Genomic DNA, 25,152 nt, shown 5'->3' with positions numbered 1-25,152 from the left:
AAAGGGACTTAAAGTCTAATGGAATTGAAAATCCTGGAAGGGTTAAAATGTGGAGTGGGGTTTTTGTGGGATGGGAAGGACAGGGGCAAAGGGGGGCAAAGGTCTGGAGATGGATCTGGGAAAGAATGGGTGTGGGGTAAAAACTTTAGTTAAAAGGTATTGTTTTGGTCTCTGAAAGACGGTTTTCGAAATCTTGGCTTGACAATGGAAACGCTGAACCAATTGGGGGAAAAAGACTTGGGGAGAGGAAATAGAATGTAAAAAGAAAGGGAAAAAAAAGTTATGTTTCCTTAAGGGAGTATAAGAATGGTTGGGAAAGAACTTTTAAGTGATTGTAAATTATTGCAGGTTAAGTGAGGTGTTTAGGCAGAAAGCTGCCCACCCTCCTCTTCTTATTCTGAGGCACTCAGTGGCAGGGGGTGCCCAGATGGGTGAGGAGGAAATGGAACCTTGGAAGTGCTGTTACCCTGCAGGTACCTCTTGTGGCAGGGGGGGGCCTGTGGGGGGACAGCATGAAAAAGGAGGAGGATTGAGTTAATATTATAAGATTAAGATTTGAAACTGAGTTGGAAAATTCGCCACAAGTAATCAGTTTTTGTTGGAAAACCATGAGGAAGACTACCGAGGGAGTCGCAATTAAGATGTTAAAATAATAAGAACTGGGAAGTTTGAATTCTTCCCAATTTTTTTCTTCTGTTTTTTCTTTTGTTTTTTCTTTCTTTCTTTTTCTTTTAGGTTTGTTAATATGATTAAGAAAGAGTTGGGGGATGCAGATCCCCATAACTCTTCCCTACCTGTTCTCTCAGTGGCAGGGGGGGGGGATATGGGGGGAGGAGGGAGGGGGGAAGCAGAACTCAATTCATAATTGGACCCCTTTGATTCTTAAAGCACACGGGTCCTACTGGTGGCAGAAGTGGACCGGTGTGTGGAGGGAAAACGAAGGGACAGGGTTATACTGTATGTTTTGTTTTGTAAAATCAATAAAAATTTCTTTAAAAAAAAAATGAAGTTGAAGTCTCATTCCCTTGAGGGAAACTAGCTAGGTGCTACATATTGGTGTTGGACAGAACAAATACAAAAAGTGGGTGGGGCCACCTCTTTTCCTTCTCTTTCTGCCTTTAATCATCCCCCCTTCAGCATCCATTCATCTCTTACACAAACCCCATGCACAAACACATACTCCATTCATCAACCATCCATTCTGCCTCTCCTATACCCTAGCCATTTACAAGCATTTGTCTGCAGGCTCCTCCAGATGGTTCAGAACACCCAGGAGCCTCTGGGTTCCTTAGGCTTGCACAAATGAGTAAGTCCCTTTGAACACAGTCAGTGGGATTTACTCTCAAGAAACCAGGGATAGGGGTGCACTGCATTATTTTCCTGGCTTTTTAAAAGCAAAATTTGAATGTTTCTCTCCTTAAAACCTCCTTTGAAACGCCTGCAAAAGGAGACATTTTATTTTGCACCACTTAATACATTAAGTTGACAAATTATAAAACCCCTTTTCCATAACGACTGTACCTGAATTTCACATTTACTGAGATTCACACTTCTTCGTTTCTCAAAATTTTCAGCAACTTGACTGTTTAACCTTTTACGGCCTCCTTTTGGTTTCTGCTGGGAATTTTGTTGTGTGGTCTGCAGAAAACAGAAGGGTTACAGATGACACATAGTCCTTTACACAGAAAGGCCTTGAGCCAAAGCCAAGTCTCAGAAATGTCAAGTGTTCAACAAGATATTGCATTATTACAGTGGAAAGGACTCTCTGGTGGGGCCTCCTAAGCTGACAGAGGTCAGCAAAAGGCAGTGCGCTAACACAAAATGTTTGTGACAAAGGACATATATTTTGCTTGTTGCAGGGTAGATGGTGGGCCCCAGGAAGAGTATTCTGGAATTGCTTTCTGATTGATATGGTAGCTGTGATGCCATCATTCTGAAAGCCTACATTTCATGAATGTAGGTGGTATTTGGGTGGTGGTATTTTCCTTTCAAATAAATGGACAACGGCTAGGAATATATGCAAGTCTTGTTACAAGCTCAGAAAGCCTGCCAGAGCACAGACAGGGAAAAGAAGAATGGCCCTTGGCCTCTAGAAATTTCCATAAAAAATGCAATGAATTATTACTATTTTTCAAAATAATATTATTTTAAAATAATAATCATGCAAAAAAGATTTTGTACAAATATACAGAAGTGTATATTTTGTATAAATATACACATGCAATCTGGGAAGTGTGGATCAGGTAGGTTCACATTGGAATTAACAGAAATCAATCCTTCAAGCACCAGTAATTCTCATCCTTTATGTACCCATATCTGACACACACCGTACTGTTCCTCTTTCCATTTCACAAAGCAAGTTGGCTACCTGTTCAGCCTCTTCCTCGTCGTCAGCATCAGTCTGATCCATAACACCAGTGAGGGCATTATCCTCTTGGTCGCTACTATAGGCCACTTCATTGGAGTCCAGTCCTTTGTGATTCAGTGAAAACTTTTTCCTAGGACTGAGGAGGGCTTCAGCCTGAGATAGCAGGGTTCCTTCAATACTGATCCGCTTGGAGGGAAAATACATATTTATATGAAGCACCAGGTCCCATCCTTATCAGTTTAAAGCTATATTTAGGTCAGCAGCTATTCTCATGTGGGTGTGTAGCACATTCAAACACACACACACACATGCATATACATAAACATGCAAATATATGCATATATAAATGTGCACAAACCACACATCATGTATTTGGTCTCTTTTTAAATCATCTCTCACATAAATTTTATTGCTCAGTAGTAGACACACACCGATGTATAGGAAATGTATGTGGCTTAATATCAGAACACGGAGCAGCAAAAGGAAAGTGAAATGACCACAAGTTTAGTGCAGAAGTGGGGATATTGCTATCTTCCAGATGTTGTTGGGCTCTTGTTCCCATCAGCCACAGCCAATGGTCAAGAATGCTGGGAGTTGTAGTCCAACAACATCTGGAGAACCATAGGTGGCCAATTTCTGGCTTAGAGGCATCAAGAGAGTATGTGGTAGGCAGCACTACTTAGTCTCTCTGGTCTCTTTCCCCACCCTTTGTTATGTTCCAAAACTGCCCTACCATGACACCCAAAGGGTAACAGAGCTGGGATACCATTGAGGGGGGCAAAACGGGAGACAGACATGTTTGACGCATGGCACATAATTGATCATGTTATTGCATAGCTCTATTCATGTCAATGGTGACTGCACAGGGAAACCTCCAGGTGGATTGTTTGCATGTTATGGTTTGTAAAGGTGGGGGAATATTCAGATTTCCTGCCTCAGGAATAAAATGCTGTATGCCAACCTTATTGTTTGCAGTTGTGCACAACTGGAGGTAGAGAAGGGGAAGACCATGACAGCCACTAGGTGGCAGGCATGGATAACAATCGTAAGTGGAAAAAGGAAAACAAACTGTTCTAAAGTTACAAGAAGAAGTATTTAGTACTTCAAATCTAACTTTTTCGAAAATAACTTTCAAGCCACTGGGGGTGCGGAGAATGATATGGCTTACCTTTTTCATGTCTGGATCCATTTCTGAAATTATTGGTGGGAAACAAAAACAAAACAATCTTAAGTATCACTTAGTAAAAATATTACGGTATGTTCCGCATTTGTGGAAAACAGGTTTAAGTCTAAAACACTAGTTGACTTTAAAATGGAAGTTATAAACCAAACTACTGCGTTTAACATGGGCCCCATCAATAGATAAGGCAAGCATGCTTGAACATTTTTGTAATAAATTTCTCCCATGTGAAAGACTCCCCCTGCCATTCAAAACTGAAAGGTTTGCCTGCTGGTTTTTGAAGGTTGCTCTTTTTGTGTGTCAGATATTTGACAAATCTGACATTCCTCCCCTGACAAGAGACAGAACACGACTCAACTCCTCCCCAGGACAACAGGTTTTTTATTTTTATTTGCATATACTTAATCAAACAGTCAAAGGTGCCATATGATTTGTAATACTTAATGCATAATATCACCTACAGGACACACTGTAACTCACCACTTGGCTTTATGATTTTATGGGCTCTGGATGAAGGTTCTGCGGGAAAAACACATGTGCTTTTGTTCAAAATGTTTATGCTGTCTCCTGATTTAAAAGATATTATAAAAAGTATCCTAAATAATCCCAACTATAACCAACAACAGGGACGCAGGTGGCGCTGTGGGTTAAACCACTTAGCCCCTTGGGCTTGCCGATCAGAAGGTCGGCGGTTTGAATCCCTGTGACAGGGTGAGCTCCCATTGCTCGGTCCCAGCTCCTGCCAACTTAGCAGTTTGAAAGCACGTCAAAGTGCAAGTAGATAAATAGGTACTGCTCCGGCGGGAAAGTAAACGATGTTTCTGTGCGCTGCTCTGGTTTGCCAGAAGCGGCTTAGTCATGCTGGCCACATGACCTGGAAGCTGTACGCCAGCTCCCTCGGCCAGTAAAGCGAGATGAATGCCGCAATCCCAGAGTTGTCCGCAACTGGACCTAACGGTCAGGGGTCCCTTTACCTTTACCTTACAACCAACAACAGCCAAAAGAGAAACAGTAACACCCGAGAAAAACTTAGTGGACTGCTTTGGACTTTGGTTTTACACCGAATTATATGTGTTAGTCAGTGCCAGGCAAAGAAGTTCTCAAAACAGGGCTTACACCAGGGATGGAGAACATGTAGCCTCCAGACGTTGTTGAACTTCAACTCCCATAAGCTCCAGCCAGCATGGCCAATGGTCAGGAATGATGGGTGTTGTAGTTTGCTAACATCTGGAGGACCACAGTTTCCTTACCTCTTCCATGGGGCTTGGTGCTGCTATTGAAAAGGCACAGCACAACTCACCACTTTTCTGATGGTGGGGGACCAGGAAGTACAAGGATATTTCGGATGACCTGACTGTAAAAGAAGGTTCATATAGGAAATCACAATAAAATATTTTATTACCTGACTTCCTTCTCACCCTCTGTGGGGCGATTCCTTCTTTAGAATTACTCGATGCTTTCATTTCTCCTTCTGGGCTATAATGGAATCCTGGGTGATCTATAAAGAAATTAGAGAAACAATATGTATGTACATCAGGTGAGCTCTTGGAGAAGACTTTAAGATTAGAGCATTACATTTCTCAAAGCTTCATCACAGTGAAGTGCAACTAACAAACAAAACCTAGAATAGGACAATGCAGAGAGAAGCAGGCTTGGTTTTAAAGGCTGGAGCAGGCATAGGCAAACTCGGCCCTCCAGATGTTTTGGGACTACAACTCCCATCACCCCTAGCTAACAGAACCAGTGGTGAGGGATGATGGGAATTGTAGTCCAAAAACACCTGGAGGGCCAAGTTTGCCTATGCCTGGGCTGCAGTCACCTAGGAACAATTTGAGAATGCCCCGATTGTTCCCAAGGATACTGTAAGGGGGAGGGCTTATAGAGAACAGCGCTCCCCATCAGGTTGAGCTCTTCGCAGAGCAGCAAGTCCAGTAGTGGATCAGATTACAGGAATCAGGAAGTAGAGAGGGAGGTGAGAAGCTCTGACAGCATGCGAGAGCCTCAACACCAAGTAGAGAAGGAAGCAGCTGGGGAGGAAATGACGGGATTGGCCACTGGAGAGCAGTCAGAAGGACGCCCCCCCCCGACGCCTGAATTGAGGCGCACGGCACCCCGGAGGGCGAGAGGGAGGCGCTTTGGGGTTCCCAAGCTGTTATGTTGGGCGCGAAACATGAAGAAGCCATTGCGAGGTTCTGACTCGGACTAAGCAGACATGTTTTCCAGATTCTTTGCACTGTAAATAATATGCACAATAAAAACACCTTAAAGACAAGGAGGTGTGGAGCGTCGTTACTCAAGAGTAGCCACAAGAACCTCTGACAGATACTTTTCAGTTTTATTTCATATTAGTGAATAGCTTTGAGAGGGGTGCTTGGGAAATGTCTTGGCTACCAACATGTTGTTGTTGTTGTTGTTGTTTAGTCGTTTAGTCGTGTCCGACTCTTCTTGACCCCATGGACCATAGCACGCCAGGCACTCCTGTCTTCCACTGCCTCCCGCAGTTTGGTCAAACTCATGTTCGTAGCTTCAAGAACACTGTCCAACCATCTCGTCCTCTGTCGTCCCCTTCTCCTAATGCCCTCCATCTTTCCCAACATCAAGGTCTTTTCCAAGGATTCTTCTCTTCTCATGAGGTGGCCAAAGTATTGGAGCCTCAGCTTCACGATCTGTCCTTCCGGTGAGCACTCAGGGCTGATTTCCTTAAGAATGGATAGGTTTGATCTTCTTGCAGTCCATGGGACTCTCAAGAGTCTCCTCCAGCACCATAATTCAAAAGCATCAATTCTTCGGCGATCAGCCTTCTTTATGGTCCAGCTCTCACTTCCATACATCACTACTGGGAAAACCATAGCTTTAACTATACGGACCTTTGTCGGCAAGGTGATGTCTCTGCTTTTTAAGATGCTGTCTACGTTTGTCATTGCTTTTCTCCCAAGAAGCAGGCGTCTTTTAATTTCGTGACTGCTGTCACCATCTGCAGTGATCAAGGAGCCCAAGAAAGTAAAATCTCTCACTGCCTCCATGGCTACCAACATACAAGCTATGTAAATGTCTTTCGCTCCACACACAATTTTGGAGAAGACATTCTGCATGCATAATAACAGTCCCTTGGAAGGGTGATATTAAAAATGAATTGAAAAGACAGCATAGTTCATCACTTTCTTCTCAAAGCTGCTCCTTTTTTATGTCCATGGAGTTTTCTTGGAAAAATACTGGAGTGGTTTCCCAGTTCCTTCTCCAGGTGGATCACATTTAGTCTAAACTCTTGGCTATGACCTGTCCGTGTTGGGTGTCCCTGCATGGCAAAACTCATAGCTTCCTGGAGTTATTCAAGCCCCCTCGCCACGACAAGGTAGTGATCCATGAAGGGGTCAAAACCAGTTACAGCCCTAAAACTGGGGTGGCTTAGCTCTATGCTGGAGGGAGAAACTGCCTCACCTTGTAGAATTCTCCCCAACAAGGAGTGTAAAAGCTCTTCATAAATACACATGGATGTAGAGCATTGCGTATCATATAATTTTGCTAGTTCTTAATAAAGTTCAAAAACTAATAGGTCATATATTATATAATCTTACTGAAATTCCTTACGAAGTCAGGTGACAACTTCAAAGGTCAGGTGACTGACACTGATAGCGAGATTTCAAAGGGACTTGTTGTAACCAACAATCAGCCAATGGGGAACTGCCTAGCAGAGTCAATCCCACTGGGGCTCACCGGCAGCACCAATCATCCAAACACTATTGCTGTTCTGCAGCCGTGTCTGAAAATATTTAATTAACTGCTACTAGCAAAGATTCTCCGTTACGGGTCCTGTAAACAGTGGTGGTAGCAGCAACTTTTCCTGAGCGTGCGTCATGTACATTCTCAGTAATCCTTACAAGAGTTCTGTAAAATAGGCCAGCAATATTATTCTCATGTTAGAGATTTGAGTTTAGACACTGTGACACATGGAAGGCTACCCAGTGACTTTGTGGCTAGTGTATCTACCTTACTGAAAGAAATTGTACAAGAGGAAAAGTATCTAAAAGTCTCACCCACGTTCTTATTCAAAAGCTCTGAGCCGGAACCAGAAAACATTGTGACAGCTAAAATTAATACATCCAGTTGTCTACTAAATATTTCCCCGAGTTTTTTAATTTAAAAAAAATTAAAATGCAAATGAATAGTTATATGCAAATATACTTACAGATAGCATCCATTTCAAGAATTGCTTGCTTGGCCTGAAAAAACAAAAAACAAATATTGTGCATAAACTATATGAACTTGCTTAACACCTCAGGTCAGCAATGGTCCTTCCCCCAGACTATGGGTCCTTGGCTGGTGCACCACCACGCCAACGCTTCTAAAACCTGAAAGGCAACATTGGTTTCAAAATTGCCCTGATTCAAGTGAACTTGGTGGGATGCAATTCATGTGCTGTTTATCATAATGTGGCTACCCAGATGGATCTATCACAGAGGACTAACATACAAATATTTTATTTTTAACATATACACACTCTTAAAAAGGCACCAGGCAAAAAAGTTTAACCAGGCCTTTGGTTGATTTGATAGACATCCTATGCCCTTAAAAAAATTATCTTGGCGGGGTTATCGGGTTGTTGTTTTTATTTTGATTACATATTTTGTGGTTTTATATTTTGATTTTGTTTTGTGAACTGCCCTGAGACCTCCATATATAGAGCGGTATAACAACAACAACAACAACAACAACAACAACAACAACAACATACATACATACATACATACATACATACATACATACATACATACAAATAAGGCAGTTGCTAATATTTTACCTTAGCTGGGATTTTGGCAGGGTGGTTTTCAAGAATTAATCTCTTCAAGTGAAGAATCCAAAGGCGCTTATCTTGCTGTGATTTGGCCTGTTACAAGTTGCAAGAATGCAAGAAGTTATAGCTAGAGTATGGTTACCAGATTTTTTCAACGAACCCGGGGACACTTTAAAAAAAATAATAATTACATGCTTTATTATCCATAATTACATCTATACATCAGCTGTTTGGCTGTCTTGAGAAGTCCAGAGGAGGAGAGAAACCTGAGGGGTGGAGTTGGAAGCAGAGTTTGAGAATACGACTGTGGGATGCTCACAGAATCACAGATTTGGAAAGGACCTCTAGGCCAACCCCCTGCAATTCTATCCAATTGGCCCCTTCCAGAAGGAAGGGGCCAATTGGATAGAATGTGATCATAGGAAATAGGACCCGGTTTTCCTGCACAAATCTGGAAGTGGAGTACTATCTATGTGGTGCAAACTTCAGTTACAATACATGGGATACCTGTCAGGAAAATTATATCCTTAATAACATGTTTAAGAATGCATTCAGTATGTTATGGATTTAAATACCTGAACAGTATGTTGCATCTTGGGATTTTTGTAATGGAAGACACTGAAGCTCAGAGGCTCCTTTGGTATGACTTCCACTAGCATGAGATTGCCACACTGCAACAGAGAGAAAGGCTTGTCAGGGGAAGATCTTGTGCACAGAATGGGCATTTATATTTTGGACATTTTGAAATAGACCATTTCCTCCCCTTTGCAGCCCTTGGGCTGCTTGTTCCCTTAACCTCCTCCTGCAAGTACAAACAGACCTACCAAGATATGAGCTTTGTAGGTGAAAGTCTCTTCCCGCTTCTTCGTAATGAGCAGCAGCTTGTCAAAGAGGAACAGAGTGCGCTCATTTTTGGCTCTCTGGATGCGGAATGTTCCTTCCAAAACCAACTCGCCGTAACTAGCAAGGTCCGGTCCCTTCCAGTTAGTGAGTAAGCTTTGTATCTCCTAAAAAAGGGGAGGAGATTAAAACACAACATTGGGAAATATCACATGGCAAGTGCTGTGTAATGAAGCCGCTATCATGTTCCCCTTCTCTAGTCAACAGTGTGAAAAAGCATTGCTTCTACATCAGGGATGGCCAACCAAGGGCCACATTCTCTGTAGACCTACCTTCCAAGGGCCACACCCTAGCAGTGGGCGTGGCCAAAGTGGGTATAACCATTTCACATTTGCTCTCCCTCATACACATATACGCACCACCACACATACAGGAAGAGCTCAGGGCAGCAGAAATGGCAGCAGGACCACAACAGGAATTGTGATGCAGTCACTGCTGCAAAGCCCCCAACCCCAAAACTGGCAGGCCTCCATGTGGTTTCAGAACCCTAATGCAGCTTATGACCATTTGCGTGGATGTGTGTGGATCAGGTCCCCGGGCAGAGTTTGCCTCTCCTGTTCTACATGAACAGAAATACTACAGCTGTCTCATGGTACGTTGCAACATACAGGCATTTGCCATATGACAGGCAAACAGAAATCTATTTCTAAATATCAGAGTTGGCGGATGTGTATTTTATGACACACAGTCAATTTGCACTGCACTGTTGTCTGATTATCTTACATGGTCCCCTAGAGATGATGCATGAGAGAAGGTTGGCACAAGGAGAGAGTTCTTAGCAAGCCATAAGGTTGGACGTTAGAGGGATAGATGGGCCACTATATGGAAAAGAATAGGAAGAAGGGGAGGGTGTTAGTTTTATAATGGTGGCAAGATGTGAGAAACAACACATGTGATCAAAGGGTCTTTGAAGTACACAAGAAGTGGAAAGTACTAGCTACTTTTCCAGCCAGCCTGCAATTGTATACTTCCTGTTAACCTATTGTAAGTTTGCATATGGTTGCTCTTTGAATTCACATTAGTCCTTGCAGTATCTGTAGTCCTTGCAGTATCTTTAGTTACATTATCAATGCAAGATGTATGCCTGAAACTCACAAAGCTTAACCACAGCAATTTAAATTATATTCATTAGAGTCTCAGATATCATAGAAGCCACACCGTATGAGATCTGTGCTCACCCAAATTAAGAGTTTCATTGCTTATGTGAATGGATTCACCCAAAGGATTTCTTCAAATAAGCAGAAGTCCAATATGACGTCTGAACCGACCCACAACTTGGAAATACGCATTTGTGAGATGTTTTGGGCAGCCATAAGCCATGTGGACATTTTTTTAAGACTACAAATGAATCACTGACCGCAAAGAAACTGGATGGGTGTACAAGCAAAACTTCATCTTCTGACAGAGAAGGAAGATTTACATTTGGGTTCTGATCTCTCCAAAGAAAGCTTGCAAGCACAATTGTGTCTTTTGTACATTCCACAGACACAGATTTCAGAAGAACCTCTCAAGCACACTTTGAAGGTACTTTCACATGTAACAGATAACACATCACACAATATTAATTGGGAGTTGCCATGGTTGAGTGGGATGCTTTAAAATATAGGAAGATCAAATTCAACATATGTTAAAATATGTTGTTATAGTTACCATGCACAGGAAAGCAAAACCAGAGCCATTTAGGATGCTGGTGCCCAATCTATATAAACCAAAATCCAGATAGAAAGATAAAAACTACTAATATGGAAAACTTGTCAACCCACCTGCAGCCTGACAGCATGTTCATGTTTCCTCTTCATGTCATTAATATGCCACGCCACTCTCTGCATCGTATCTATGGCTTCTAAAACCACATCGTAACCTTCAGTGTCCTTGTCAAGGTGGTTTTCTATCTCCTAGAAAATAAGCCAGTGAAGAGGGAACTATTTACAACTCCTAGATATCTGCAAAAATGTTTTGATGGTAAACTACGGTTAATAATCTGACACTTAGCCCCTTCCAACTGCATCACACTTCTTTTGTCTCTACAGCAGAATTCCCTGGTCTATAAAATATGCAGCACAGAACCCCTTACCCTCCATGCGAGAGATTTTCCTTCAGCCCCATTTTCCCACTGATAGCCATCTCCACTGTATATGTCTCTTTTCCCTTTTCCCAAACCCCTCTTGATTCCAGGATCCTGATAATGTAAAGGCACTGTGTTATATGTACTGGGATGGAGATAGAAAAGCTGGATGAGACTGGCAACCACATACAATTTGGGACAGATCAAGCCCACCAGGTACGTATTGTGGCGTACCAGGTGTGTGGCATTCTGGCCATTTTTGCAGTCTCCAGCAAGCTGCAAAAAAATAGGTGGCTTGCTGAGCCTTTGATGGGCTGCCCTAAATGGCTAGTGGATTGTGTTTGATTTCATGAGCCATAAGTAATATAGGCATCCTTACAACGACTGCATTACTCTGCTGCGTTATAGTACGGTAAAGGTAAAGGGACCCCGACCATTAGGTCCAGTCGTGACTGACTCTGGGGTTGTGGCGCTCATCTTGCTTTACTGGCCGAGGGAGCCAGCATACAGCTTCCAGGTCATGTGGCCAGCATGACAAAGCCGCTTTTGGCGAACAAGAGCAGCACACGGAAACGCCGTTTACCTTCCCGCTGTAGCGGTACCTATTTATCTACTCGCACTTTGACGTGCTTTCAAACTGCTAGGTTGGCAGGAGCTGGGACTGAGCAACGGGAGCTCACCCTGTCGCGGGGATTCAAACCGCCAACTTTCTGATCTGCAAGCCCAAGAGGCTCTGTGGTTTAACAGAGCGTTATAGTAGCAGCTATCAAAGCAGAATTTATTAACATTCAATAAGAGAAATGAGTCAGTCATTCAGTATGCTTTCTTGCCTCTACAGTGGTACCTCGGTTTATGAACACAATTGGTTCCGGAAGTCTGTTCATAAACTGAAGTGTTCATAAACTGAAGCGAACTTTCCCATTGAAAGTAATGGAAAGTGGATTAATCTGTTCCAGACGGTCCGCGGAGTACTCAACCTGAAGCGTACTTAACCCGAAGCATGGGTGTAATTGGTTCTGGAAGTCTGTTCATAAACTGAAGCATTCATAAACTGAAGGAACTTTCCCATTGAAAGTAATGGAAAGTGAATTAATCCGTTCCAGATGGGTCCACGGCATTCGTAAACCGAAAATTCGTAAACCGAGGCGTTCATAAACCGAGGTTCCACTGTACTTTTGGCTACAGAACCTCAGTTTGATAATTACATCCGAGCATTAGACTAAGGCAGACACTACAAATTAAAAATTCTGGACTCTGAAATGTAGTTACGGGTATAATCTCCTAATTGAAAGCACATGATAACTATTAAAAAGAAACCAGATTTCTGAAAATATTGTTAAGATCATGGGAAAGAAAGGAAGAGATATGTACTTTCTCTACCACCACCATGCATGCATGCAAAAAAGGGGAAAAAACCCTTTTTGTTGGGCTTAGATGACTTCATACCGGCCCACCCTCCTCACCAGCTGCCCTTGTCTGGAATTGAAACTGCACTTTTAAACACGCCAGCTAGTGCAAGAGCCCCAATGAACACAGTATTTAAAGATGTACAGGACTGCACTGCACTCTTTTTATGAAAATATGTATAGGTCTGTACTGCATGTTTTCTAAAGAAGCTGCAGCATCAGGGAAGAAGCTGTTTGATAAGCACAGGAGGGGAGAAAGATGGAGAAAGGGGCAGGAAGGGTTGGAAATTCTACATCTGCAGAAGCCTAGCATGTCAGGGTGAAGGCTAGGTTACTGTATTTCTTTCTGGCATATGAGCTTTCGTCAGAAAGTTTGTGCTTGCTTGTTTTTTGACTGCAGCACAAAAGCCTAGCTACACATTATATTATTTGCACTCTTCAGCAGGCCTCCTTCAAACTAGGCACTTTAATTTTGAAAGAGCAGCTGCAGGGCCCAATGTGAAACACACCGCTGATCTGGACTGCCGCCCCATGCCAGGTTCCTGTTGGCTATCCAAAGAGGAGACACTTAAAATGACAACGTACGTGCAAAAGAAGGTGATACTTGAGTATCCGCTGAACAGGTTTTAAGAGGTAAGATCCTAAAGGCAGAGAATGTTGTAAAGCTTCTTGTCTCTCTCTGAAAAACTTGGCCAGGGACTTGTTCCTCATGCATTCAGTAAGTACCGCCACTGACCTGTAAAGCAAATCAATACAGCTCTCAGAATCCTACATTATACTACATTATCCTACATTATACATAATTCCACAGATTTGGATGCATATGTATGATAGGTCCCACAAGCGACTGCCTGCTTAGGATCAACTTCAAGCATTATGCATTTCTTGTGCAAGATATACAGGAGTGTTATGTGAAGTTATGTGAAGTTTACAAACTTGTGATTGGCATGCATGCATGCCACACAAGTAACAAGTCTTAGCATCCTACTTTCAAAATACCTGATTACCATGCAACAAAATTAAAATAAGCATAAAATTACTTGCTTGCATTTTCTAACGGGCAAGGAAGCATTCATCCTCTTTGCCCTACTAATATTATCCACAAACAGTAAAGCATACCCTTTGGATTAAATGTTAGTCTGAAGCATTATGGTCATAACATCTATTCGCCACCTTTCAAATGATAAAAGGGAAAGAGCACACACAAAAATAAGATACTCCTACCTTGGATAATTGGTGCAATACTGTGTATATATGTGGAACTCTTCACTCTGAATATAAGGAAAAGGGGGGAAGTTGATTTAGTATATTGATTTTATTACAGCTCCCTAGAAATTCTGAAACCAACATTTACTCTTACCTATTGATAGGTATGCACTGTAATTCATGAGTTTTATTCCAGTCTGCATGTGAATTGGATTGGAAACTGATTTTTAAGTAAGTTTTTATTGTTGATGCTTTTATTTATTTTTTAACTGCTTTGTAATTTTGCAATTCATAAATGAAATAAATGTGTGATCTAAAAAGAACCAACAAAGCTGACTTGTGCCAAGTTTCCCTGCAGCCATTTCTTATTTGCCATAGGCAAGTATTGGTGCTATACAGAAGCTTATTTGGAAGTGTAAATACAATGCCACCATTTGGGGTTTTCCCCCTGTATAATCTTCAGGAATAGGGAATAGGATTTCCCATTCCACACCTAATGCAGTTTTCACATAGTTCCAAACACCAGGAGCAGCTCCTGAAGACTCGAGAACAAAACAAAAACAGACTAATTCTGTAATTTCAGCAGTTCGTAAGGTCTATTTCAGGGGTGGCCAACGTCCAAGAGACTGCGATCTACTCACAGAGTTAAAAACTGGGAGTCATATACCCCCTTTTTGGGGGGTTCAGGTCAAAGTTGTTGTGCTTTTTTTTAGGAAGGAGGAAGGCCCATGTTGGAGGGGGGGGGTTCCATGTAAAAGTTGTTGAGCTTCTTTAGGGAAGAGGAAAGCAACATTGAACTTTTTTTTTTAGGAAGGAAAGCCCTGTCTTTGGAGGTTCGGGTCATTTTAGGGGTGCAGGGCAAAGATGTTGAGCTTTTTTAGGGGAGCCAAAGTTTTTTAGCTTCTTTGGGGGAAGCCACTGATCTACCACAGATGTCCAGTGATCTACTAGTAGATCACGATCTACCTGTTGGACATGCCTGGTCTATTTCATGCAAACTATTTTGCTCTGCACCAACTTCAACATACATTCACGTGGAGGTTGTAACATGCAAATAAGATGACTGCAGTTACAGCAAGCTCATTCTCATCTTCACAAATGAGGGAAAGGGCTGTCATAAGTGCAATTGGCTTAACCCATGAGCCCCCAGTTCACATCTTGTATTTGTTTAGGGCAGTCAATGCCTGAAGGCCATGTTATCACCTGTTGCTCAGTCTTGTTCTGATTGGGGGATGGTGATAAGGATTTCTGGAGTGTTTCACAGTTTGTGATAAAGTGAGTGATAAGTGTGTGGTAAAACATAAGCTACCTGCCTTTTTCCCTTTTAGGATTAGTAAAAACTCCTTATCCTGCTTAAAATGCTATCCAGTGACAATCCACCCAATAATTATGGAAGATTACAGCTGAGCCTCTGCTGATATTTTATCTTTTATTTAAGATGGGAAGACTTACAGCTATCTTCATTGGCATGACACACAATAAGCTTACATCACAGCCTATGACATACACATGCTTTTAAAAACAACTCCAGCTATAGCAGAAACCTGCACCTACAAAGAACTAGTAATCAAATGAAACCACAATCTGCAACAGAGACGTTACAGTCTGTAATTCACTGGTGAAATCCAGTCACATTCTAGTTATCACATGTAATGGGGCAGGGGCCTACCAATGGCTTCTCAAATGCAGAATTCAATATTAAAATTATACCCAAACTGTAAATAAGAATTTAAAAAGGAAGAAAGTATGAAAAAGCAGAAGATAGCAGTCTAGCTTACAATAATTGTGCTCGGATTTCACAGTTATTAGATCATAATGTTATGAGTTGGGGGGAGGATAGGCTGTATGTTGAGACCCTTCTAAGTTCCATCAAACCTGCACTTCTAGTTTGCATTACTATAATGTATTCCTGAACTTGTAGCAAGATCCTTTGATGTTCAGCAAGAGCTCAGCAACATGGCCAGCAGAAAGCCGAAAATACTGTAGACCAGGAAAGTGTTAAATTCATGCAATACTTAAAACATAGAAATCTGTGTATATTTTATTTTTAGGCGTAAATATATATTTCCAGATGATTCTACTGTGTGGAGTTTAACATGACAAATAAAATCTCTCTTGTAAAAAAATAATAATAAAGAGGGGGTGAATGGGAGAGGGGAGGATGCGAAACAGATGCAGCCAGCTCACAACTTCCTTAAACTTTCCCCTTCTGATGTCCTCTTATTTCTGAAGCTAAAAGACATAAAGCCCATGGACCAGAGTCAAAAGTATGGGCATTTGCCTCTCTTAAAGCACAGTACTGTTAGTTCAAATGCCTCAGCCAACTACAGCTGATAAGAAGAAAGAATGAAAAAGGATGTTCCAATCACAAAGCCAAGAAAACTAACCATATCCACACTTTAAGAAAATAAGTACCGTACAATTCTTCTGAAATGCAATAATGCATTCGTCACTTGAAACCTGAAGCAAAATCCAGACTGAACTGAAAACATTTATTAAAAAATTCCTTCAGTAGCACCTTAACGACCAACTAAGTTTTTATTTTGGTATGAGCTTTCGTGTGCATGCACACTTCTTCAGATAATGAAAACATTTATGCTGCAGAGCTTCAAGTTTCAAAACTAGCTGGCATTTGTCAGGATATTTGCAACACAGTAAGGAGAGCCCTGGCCAAGTCCCACCACCAACCAAGAAAGTAAACTTCCTGATGTGACTGGGACATAAAGTCTTGAATTATACCAAAACTTGATGCATGGAAAAAAGGAGATAGAGAGGGGAACGTCCAAATTTCCTAGACTGCCCTTTCTAACCTAACCCGTGCTGACCTTCCTCAGGATACTCTTAGGGTTGCTGACCTCATTTCCTACTTTCTACTTCTTCATCCTCACCAGCTGCAATTGTAAACTATGGCATGGCTGAATCAGGTGGAGGAGGCAAGAAGAAAAGAAGTGTTAACTATATGTTTCACAACTGATGTTGCAACATGGCAGCGTAAAGCAGGACCCCATAAGGACATGAAGTACAGGGTCTAAAATTACATAGCTGCACCTTGGTCCAGATCAGACCTTGACCTGTTCAGCTTCAGCTAAGGATCGCCCTATGTACCTACAGAGCATGTTCAGGAACCATAGAACTAATTTCACCCTAGATGAAATGGAATGCTCTTACCATTATATATATACTAGTGTCATTCATCCCGTTTAATAAACGGGCGCTAGAGCATTCAGCCTTTTTTGGCGGTGGCGGCGCGTGGGGGGGCCGATTGGCCCCTCCCATGGTCGCCGCCTCGTCTGGGTGCTCCGTTGAGCCCAGCTGGCTAGCGGGCGCCCAGGAGAAGGCCGCGATTCGGCCTCTTTTGGCGGTGGCGCATGGGGGGCCGGCTGGCCCCTCCCACGGCCGCCGCTTCGTCGGGGCGCTCCGCTGAGCCCAGCTGGCCGGCGGGCGCCCAGGAGAAGGCCGTGATTCGGCCTCGTTTGGCGGCGGCGCGTGGGGGGGCGGTTGGCCCCTCCCACGGCTGCCGCTTCGTCGGGGCGCTCCGCTGAGCCCAGCAGGGCAGCGGGCGCCCAGGAGAAGGCCGCGATTTGGCCTCTTCCTGCAGTGGCGGCAAAGGAAGCAGCGGTTGGCAGAGGGGTGGGGGGTGGGGAGAGCACACACGTGAGTGTGCGTTCCAAGTCTCTGCGTCCAATCCCTGTGTCCGTGGGGCACATGCACAGTAGCGCAAACCCAGGGACACAGGGAATACTGGACGCAGAGACACTTGCACTTTATTATATAGGATAATGGAGTGCCTGGCGTGCTATGGTCCATGGGGTCACGAAGAGTTGGAGACGACTAAATGACTAAACAACAACAACAATATATGGTAAAGGACCCCAGTCAAAGGACCCCAGTCAAAGGCGACTTTGGGGTTGTGGTACTCATCTCGCTTTCAGGCCAAGGGAGCCAGCGTTTGTCCACAGACAGCTTTCCGGGTCATGTGGCCAGCATGACTAAACCACTTCTGGCGCAACAGAACACCATGATGGAAACCAGAGCGCACGGAAATACCATTCACCTTCCCGCCGCAGCAGTAACTATCTACTTGCAGTGGTGTGCTTTCGAACTGCTAGGTTGGCAGGAGCTGGGACAGAGTAACGGGAGCTGGGACAGAGTAACGGGGATTCGAACCGCTGACCTTCTGATCGGCAAGCCCAAGAGACTCAGTAGTTTAGACCACAGCGCCACCCACGTCCATAATATAAAACATGAGCAGTCACAGTAAAAAAATTAATAATAATCCTACACCAAATACAAGAAACAGCTGAGAATAGCACCATGTAGAATACTGGTGACTTCATCCACCATTCTCTGAAGCAGAATGTGGTTTCTAGTCCATGTGCAAAACTGGCACATTGGATAATCAAATATGAATTATAGGAGCTGGATAATTATGTGTAATCTTTGCAAAAAAAAAGTGTTAACAAAATCACTCATGTAACTCATTACTCATCCCATGGGATACCATATATGCAATAGCAGAAATGTACAAACAGTCCACATGTCTTGAGAGAAATTCCCACCCACCACCGCCACTTCAAAGGTTGTGGGGAAGAGGGGCATTAGAGATAGTCCTTTATATGTGAACCTAATTTCTTCCTGTTTACTCAAAAAGGTTTCTTATATCAGAGTTTTATAGTAAATGTGAGATTATGTCACACACCACAATAATTAGAATTACTAACAGAACACGGCATGCAACTGTGGATTTTTTTTAAAAAAATCCTTTTGACAAATGTGTTCTCAGTCTATTTTATGACAGTTCTAGAAGAAAATATTAAAGATGATAAATATAGCTTTAGCCCAAAGAGATGAGTCACATTTGCTTTTCTTCCTTTAAATGTAATAATCTACAAGAATTTAGCAAAAGCTGTACTGATCTGAGACACAGATGTACAATTGTACAGCTCTTAATCAATTCAATAAGTCTGTCCTGGTAGTGATCTGTGAGGGAAAAGGAAATGGTCTCAAAATGTTTTCATAGTTCTTGATCTGTTCAGAAATATTTAGGGAGGGAAGGAAATAATATATTTTAATGTCCATAAAAATATTTCTTTTAACTTTGAAAAACTTTACTACACAGCTAACTCAGTTGCAGACATTTGGGAATAGACTGAATCACCCTGAGTTTTATATTCAAAGAGGCTGTAATATGCTATAGCTCAGATCAATATCAAGAGGAAAGCAGTATTACTCACCTTAGAAACAAAACATTCTGCTATAGCTACAGGATCATTTTCACAGTTTTCCAAATCTTGCAGAAGTTCACTAGTTGACAGAAAGAAAGAAAGAAAGAAAGAAAGAAAGAAAGAAAGAAAGAAAGAAAGAAAGAAAGATATTGCATTTTTAAAATAAAAATATGGAGAACCACACACTGATATATACCATCTACAATCAAAATAAGCATTGCACTTGACATAATATTTGAAATAAAGTAGACTGATTAATAGTATGCCTTGCTATAGGGCTAAGTCCTCATTAGTTATTGGGGTTACTAATATTCCAACACTTCCAACCTTTATTCTTACCCTATCAATAAATTATGCAGCATTTGCCTTTGTTTGCCCAACATGCCTTCACCATTTTCCTTGTACTCTTGCCTCTACCTCCAGTTCTGTCTTCCATTAAAAGACAGCCGGTTCTTGTCTGTACTGACTACAAGAAAGTGGGAGCATGGAACTTGCGCGCCTCCACAGTGGTGGAGGAAGCCGCTCGGGCGTGCCCAGGGGCAGGGCGGGACAAGCCACCCATAGGAGCGGGGTGCACCACGGGGCCTCTGGAGTCTGCCTGCCTCCTCCCACTCAGCCGCCCTACAGCTGGGGGGCAGGCAGCGGGTGGACCGTTTGGGCATACCTGGGCCTGCCCATACCCACCACACACCCCTTCCTCTGCCCCTGCGCCTCCATAGTGCGGCTCTTTTACAAACATTGCTGTGCACCTTTCTGCATCTCTATCTCTCTCTTTCACACAGAGTATTATGTAGCTTAAAAAAAACCTTGAATGGAAGGGGCAACACAAACATGCAGAAGGTGCATGAAGAGCAGCACTAGGCAGGCCTTCCATGCACAAGCACAGTGATCCATGCACATCGTGCTGCTGTATATTAAGGAAGGATTCTCTCTCTAGCCACCTCGGTTGCTACTCCCTTCTCAACTGTGTACAAAAACCCTTGAATCACAACAAGGAGAAAAAAAACATAAGTCATTGCACTGCTTACCGGTACACTATTTTGGAAAGGTGGGGGAGAGACAGCAAAGTATAAAATGATTTCCTGAAGCAGGCCATACGCTCAAACAACCCTGCCCTGCTGTGTTTATAAGCAGGCTCTCACGTGCTGGCTGTTCTTTTAACTTTTGACACGCTGGTAGCCAAATAGATTTTGACATTAATTGTTGCTGTAAGTGGATGCATGCTTATTTTTAAACAAAACTGAGTGGATAATTAGCAGGGTACGTTTATAAACTTTACAGCAGATTTAGAGGCACCAAAGATAATCAGGATTGCCACAGTCTCATTAGTCTGCTGTGGGGAGGAAATATCAAAAGTGTCCATCAGTAACTAAATTTACAGTTAAAAACCTGATTCTTTGCATTTGACTTAGCAGGCCCTTTGAGATCAGTGAGGTTGTTGCTACGGAGCAGGCATAGGCTTGCAACATCCATTACAGACTAATACAGTGCACACAGTTGTGCTTTATCTCCACCCCAACTGTTTTGATTTGACTGTGGACTCAAGCCGGTCGGGCGCCCTGGCGTCATGGTGCAGAGATCGCTCCGGCGCCCCCGCCCTGGTGGGCAGGCGCAGCGCGCAGCGCCCCCCTGCCGGCCTGGCACCCTGCGCCACCGAGACTACCCCTAGAGCCGGGCCTGACTGTGGAAGAAAGAAACATATGTCTCTGTGTATCATATTTAGCCTAACCTTTGGCATGTGATCCTAACCATGGTTATTCAGAAATATGTTCCACCGACTTCAAGGGAACTTTGCCCTAGGTGACTGTGAAAACAATCCAAGTCTTATTGTATGCAGGTTGCATATAAGTTGCTATATATTGGCTAGGAGATGAATGGCAGATTCATCCCAGTGAGACACGGAATGGCCAAGCATTCCACAGCTACACAACGGCTTATGAGAGGGAATGCTGCTTTCAGTTGTGAAAAATAATGTCAATCAGCAACTCCAGTGAGGAACCTACCTCGCCTCACAGTATGTTCTTTACAAGAGGAGGAAAATGGCTTTAGCTTAAACAGTCAGTACAGTTGTGCCAAGGGGCATCTTGGCTAGTTATCCTTGATCATCTCATTTGAGTGGGTTCCCGGCATCCCTTCACACTTTGTCTCATTAGCTATGTTCTCGTTCCCACATTTCTTTATTTAAGTCATGGCCTATTTAATCTCTGTGCTTGGTGCCCACAGCTCTGTACTTCCTGTTCCTGCTTACAATTACCCTTTCCTGAAAGAGTTGCATGGTATTGGGGAGGGGGGCTGTTTGTAAAAATATTATTAGGTCCTTGCATCCCAATAGGATCAAGACATTACAAAACAGTAAAGGGAGGGAATCACTCCTTTTCTCCCAGTCCAGGCAGAATGTTAAATTTTACAAATGGAGAATAGCAAGTGGCTTCAAAGAATTAATAATCCAAAGCTGACTGTCATTTTTCAAATGCCTTGACAAGTCTGTGCTGTGCCTAGTGAACTTCAGGCTGCCAAAAACTGAAAAAGAGAGAGAAATGCAGTAAAAAGTCTAGCAGCCAAAACCACTTAGAGAGCCATTCTTTACACGTCTTTATCTTTTAATATAAATTTCATGTTTGTATGCATTGCCTGGCACTACTTAGCAAAGGCTTTTCTTGACAAGAAGCCAATAGGTCAAAGTGGAGAAATCGCTCAATATTGCATGTCTGCAGAAACGACTAAAATGTTTTTAAAAGGGGCATACATTTTAAAAGAAGGGGCGGAACCCTATGCTGGCCGACTCTTGATGCAAGATAACAGTTATCTGTGCCAGCAGCACTTTACACTAAAACCCATATTAGATCTTTGACCCTGTATTCCATCGCTCTTTAATTACATAAGCTAAATATGAACATGGAGCACTATTGTAATACAAAGCTACATCATCAGATGCTTAATCTCTGAACTAGAAGGGTAGTGTTCAGGGCCGTCTTAAGCACCTCTGGCACCTGGCGCGATGGATCCCTCCAGCGCCCCCCACCACCCCGTTTTCCAGCGCAGCGGGCGGGCTCAGCGCACAACGTGGCTGCCGAGGGCGCTGCTGTGCGGTGGGCGGGCATAGGCGCTGCTGCTGAGGGCGCTGCTGCAAGGCGGAGCGGCCGGCAGGCGGGCGCAGCTGCGAGGCGCTCCACCTGGGGGGCCAGCGCCGTGGCGCCCTGCGCCACCCAGCCTAGCCGTAGGGCCGACCCTGGTAGTGTTTGTGGGCGAACAAGTGCATGTGCACACACTGAACTGTTTTGGGAACCAACTATGGAGGAATGTGTACTTTATGCTATCTTCAACAACAGCACAAAATCTGACGAAGTAATGACTGGGTATTCAGCTTCTTATTGTCAGGAGTATGGGCAGGAGTCAGGCTCTGGGGCCTGTAGTGCTTTGCAGGACTGGGGCATGCCTCAGCTTGTGCTGGAGAAGCAAGGCGTGGCCACACAGGTGAAATCCTCAGCTTGTGCTGGAGAGGCAAGGAGTAGTCACCCAGGTGAGGCCACTTGAGATCTCACTGCACCTGGTGGCAGGAGCTGGGAGGGATAAAAGCCCAGCATTTCCCTTCAGCTCTTGGCCACAGCAACGCTATCCCTGCCTGGTTGCATTTGGCCTCTTGATCCTTGCTCCTTGGACCCTTGCCTTGCCAACGTCTTGATCCTTGCTCCGTGGACCCTTGCCTTGCCGACATCTTGATCCTTGCTCCGTGGACCCTTGCCTTGCCGACGTCTTGATCCTTGCTCCATGGACCCTTGCCTTGCCGACGTCTTGATCCTTGCTCCGTGGACCCTTGCCTTGCCGACGTCTTGAGCCTTCGCCTTGCTCCTTGACCCTTGGACCTTCGCCTTGCTCCTTGACCCTGCAACTGCCTGCTGCTGGACCCTCAGCCCTGCACCTGTTCCTGCTTCTACACCACCATCTTGCTTCTGGGCCTGACGCCCGCCGACCGGACCGTGACACTTATCCTCCCTCATGCTTTTCAACATCTATACGAAGCCATTGAGAGGGATCACCAGGGGATTTGGGCTGGTTGTTCACTAGTATGCGGATGATACCCAGCTCTACTTCTTGTTTAAAACATGTCTCAATCCGTACCCATGCATGTTGTTGTTGTTTAGTCGTTTAGTCGTGTCCGACTCTTCGTGACCCCATGGACCATAGCACGCCAGGCACTCCTGTCTTGCACTGCCTCCCGCAGTTTGGTCAAACTCATGTTCGTAGCTTCGAGAACACTGTCCAACCATCTTGTCCTCTGTCGTCCCCTTCTCCTAGTGCCCTCAATCTTTCCCAACATCAGGGTCTTTTCCAAGGATTCTTCTCTTCTCATGAGGTGGCCAAAGTATTGGAGCCTCAGCTTCACGATCTGTCCTTCCAGGGAGCACTCAGGGCTGATTTCCTTCAGAATGGATAGGTTTGATCTTCTTGCAGTCCATGGGACTCTCAAGAGTCTCCTCCAGCAGTCTCTACCCATGCATAGGTAGGGCTTATTCCAACGGCACTTATTCCAATGGCAGTGGGAACTCCCGTGAATGTCTTGTGCTAGCATTTATTTTCACAGCACAGATACCTTTGGGAGGACTTTGGTCTGAAGCACCAACCCCCCTATTTTAGTATTACTTTAATATTTAATCTGTTGGGGGGAGTGCACGAATGAACAAAAGCTTTGATTTGTGGTCCTCATATATGTTTTCATTTAAGTCAAATATTTACTCACCTGTTGAAATGGTAGATATCTTTTATGTTTCCAAACAAAGCTGATTGTTCCTCCATCCCCAAAGAGAGCTTGGATTGGTCAGTGATACAATCAAGGTAATCCTATGAAATAAATGAAAAGGGTTGTCTTAAATATGTCTGCTCTTTTGTTCCTCAGTAAATGGAACGATCTTTAATTGTGGAAGAGGAGTCTGCTCCAGATCAATTTCACTTTATATTACACTAATCCCTTCAGTAGCGCCACACTGAACAGTCCTTCCATTATGGAAAATAACAATACTTATCTGTTCACCAATACCAAAGGAATAAACCCAAAGACTGAATACTTTGCTGCTCAGACTGTGCACTGCATGTTTTTCAAGCTGCAAACGTATTCAGATTTCATCCACAGTGACAGCTGAATTATCTCCATTAATTACTCAATAAGGTCAATGACATCTTCCTATATTAAGCAGGGTTTCTTTTAAAAACAACATAAAGTATCATCACTGAAGCACATGCACTTCATACAGATAAGAGGAGACCTGGAAAAGTATTACCATATTTCAGAGCTATTGAAAAAGCACCTTTAAAACTCCCAAACACAATATACAGTAAATGCAATATAAACGTCCTGGTTCCCAGTTTATAAGGAACAAGGTCTCTCTTCTTCTGCAGCCCCCACCTGGTGTACTAATGAGAAACTGCATGTACTCGGGAACATATTGCAGAGAAGATTCATTTGTATGCTATTTGTGGAGATTACATTTTAGGTCACACGAACAAGAGAGCTATCAACCAATTGGGAAAGACTTACTTTAAATCAGTGATTTGCAGGTTACCAGACAGGCCCTTCCAGAACTGCAGTTCCAAGAGTGGTTTAACCAATGTTTCCCCCCCGTAAAAATGTTTAGGGGTACTCTCATTTCCCTACTCATATTAAAATACTGCCCCTCAATGAGGCCAAACTTAGATTCACAAAATCTTTTGGGGTATGCGTACCCCCAGGAAATGCACTGGGTTTAACAATCAGTCCCTCTTCACGGGGAACTCTGGAATGACAGCTCTATGAGAGGAACAAGGGTCTCCTAACAGCTCTCAGGACCCATACCCACCTACAGCTCCCATAATTATTTGGGGGGAGCCATGATTGTTTAAAGTGGTATCGCATTGTTTTAAATCTATGGTGGTAGTGGGGTTTTAGTGTGCAAATTGACTCCATTGAAAAATACTGCTTCGGGAGGCTTTGCTCTCTCACTGATGTTAGAAATTGAAGCCATCAGAATATGTACAA

General features: G+C 43.4%; 1 protein-coding gene across 7 annotated transcripts in view; it reads right to left on the bottom strand.

Moving 5' to 3' along the window:
* PLEKHG1 (pleckstrin homology and RhoGEF domain containing G1) overlaps window positions 1–25,152 on the bottom strand; it is a 103,912-nt gene that overhangs the window by 5,026 nt on the left and 73,734 nt on the right. For all 7 annotated transcript variants that reach the window (XM_035108764.2, XM_035108763.2, XM_060272747.1 and 4 more), the window contains 14 exons: window positions 23,881–23,981; window positions 19,152–19,221; window positions 13,936–13,982; window positions 13,297–13,447; window positions 11,004–11,135; window positions 9,165–9,347; window positions 8,916–9,011; window positions 8,347–8,433; window positions 7,735–7,768; window positions 4,951–5,046; window positions 4,029–4,067; window positions 3,537–3,559; window positions 2,369–2,554; window positions 1,522–1,638 (listed from right to left, as the gene is read on the bottom strand). In XM_035108764.2, coding sequence (XP_034964655.2) covers window positions 1,522–1,638; window positions 2,369–2,554; window positions 3,537–3,559; window positions 4,029–4,067; window positions 4,951–5,046; window positions 7,735–7,768; window positions 8,347–8,433; window positions 8,916–9,011; window positions 9,165–9,347; window positions 11,004–11,135; window positions 13,297–13,447; window positions 13,936–13,982; window positions 19,152–19,221; window positions 23,881–23,981 — 1,362 coding nt within the window. The remainder of the gene's footprint in view (window positions 1–1,521; window positions 1,639–2,368; window positions 2,555–3,536; window positions 3,560–4,028; window positions 4,068–4,950; window positions 5,047–7,734; window positions 7,769–8,346; window positions 8,434–8,915; window positions 9,012–9,164; window positions 9,348–11,003; window positions 11,136–13,296; window positions 13,448–13,935; window positions 13,983–19,151; window positions 19,222–23,880; window positions 23,982–25,152) is intronic.

Source organism: Zootoca vivipara, chromosome 3 (assembly GCF_963506605.1).
Source record: "Zootoca vivipara chromosome 3, rZooViv1.1, whole genome shotgun sequence".
Taxonomy (NCBI): domain Eukaryota; kingdom Metazoa; phylum Chordata; class Lepidosauria; order Squamata; family Lacertidae; genus Zootoca; species Zootoca vivipara.
Note: the sequence above shows the minus strand (reverse complement) of the source record. Positions and strands in the feature narration are given on the sequence as shown.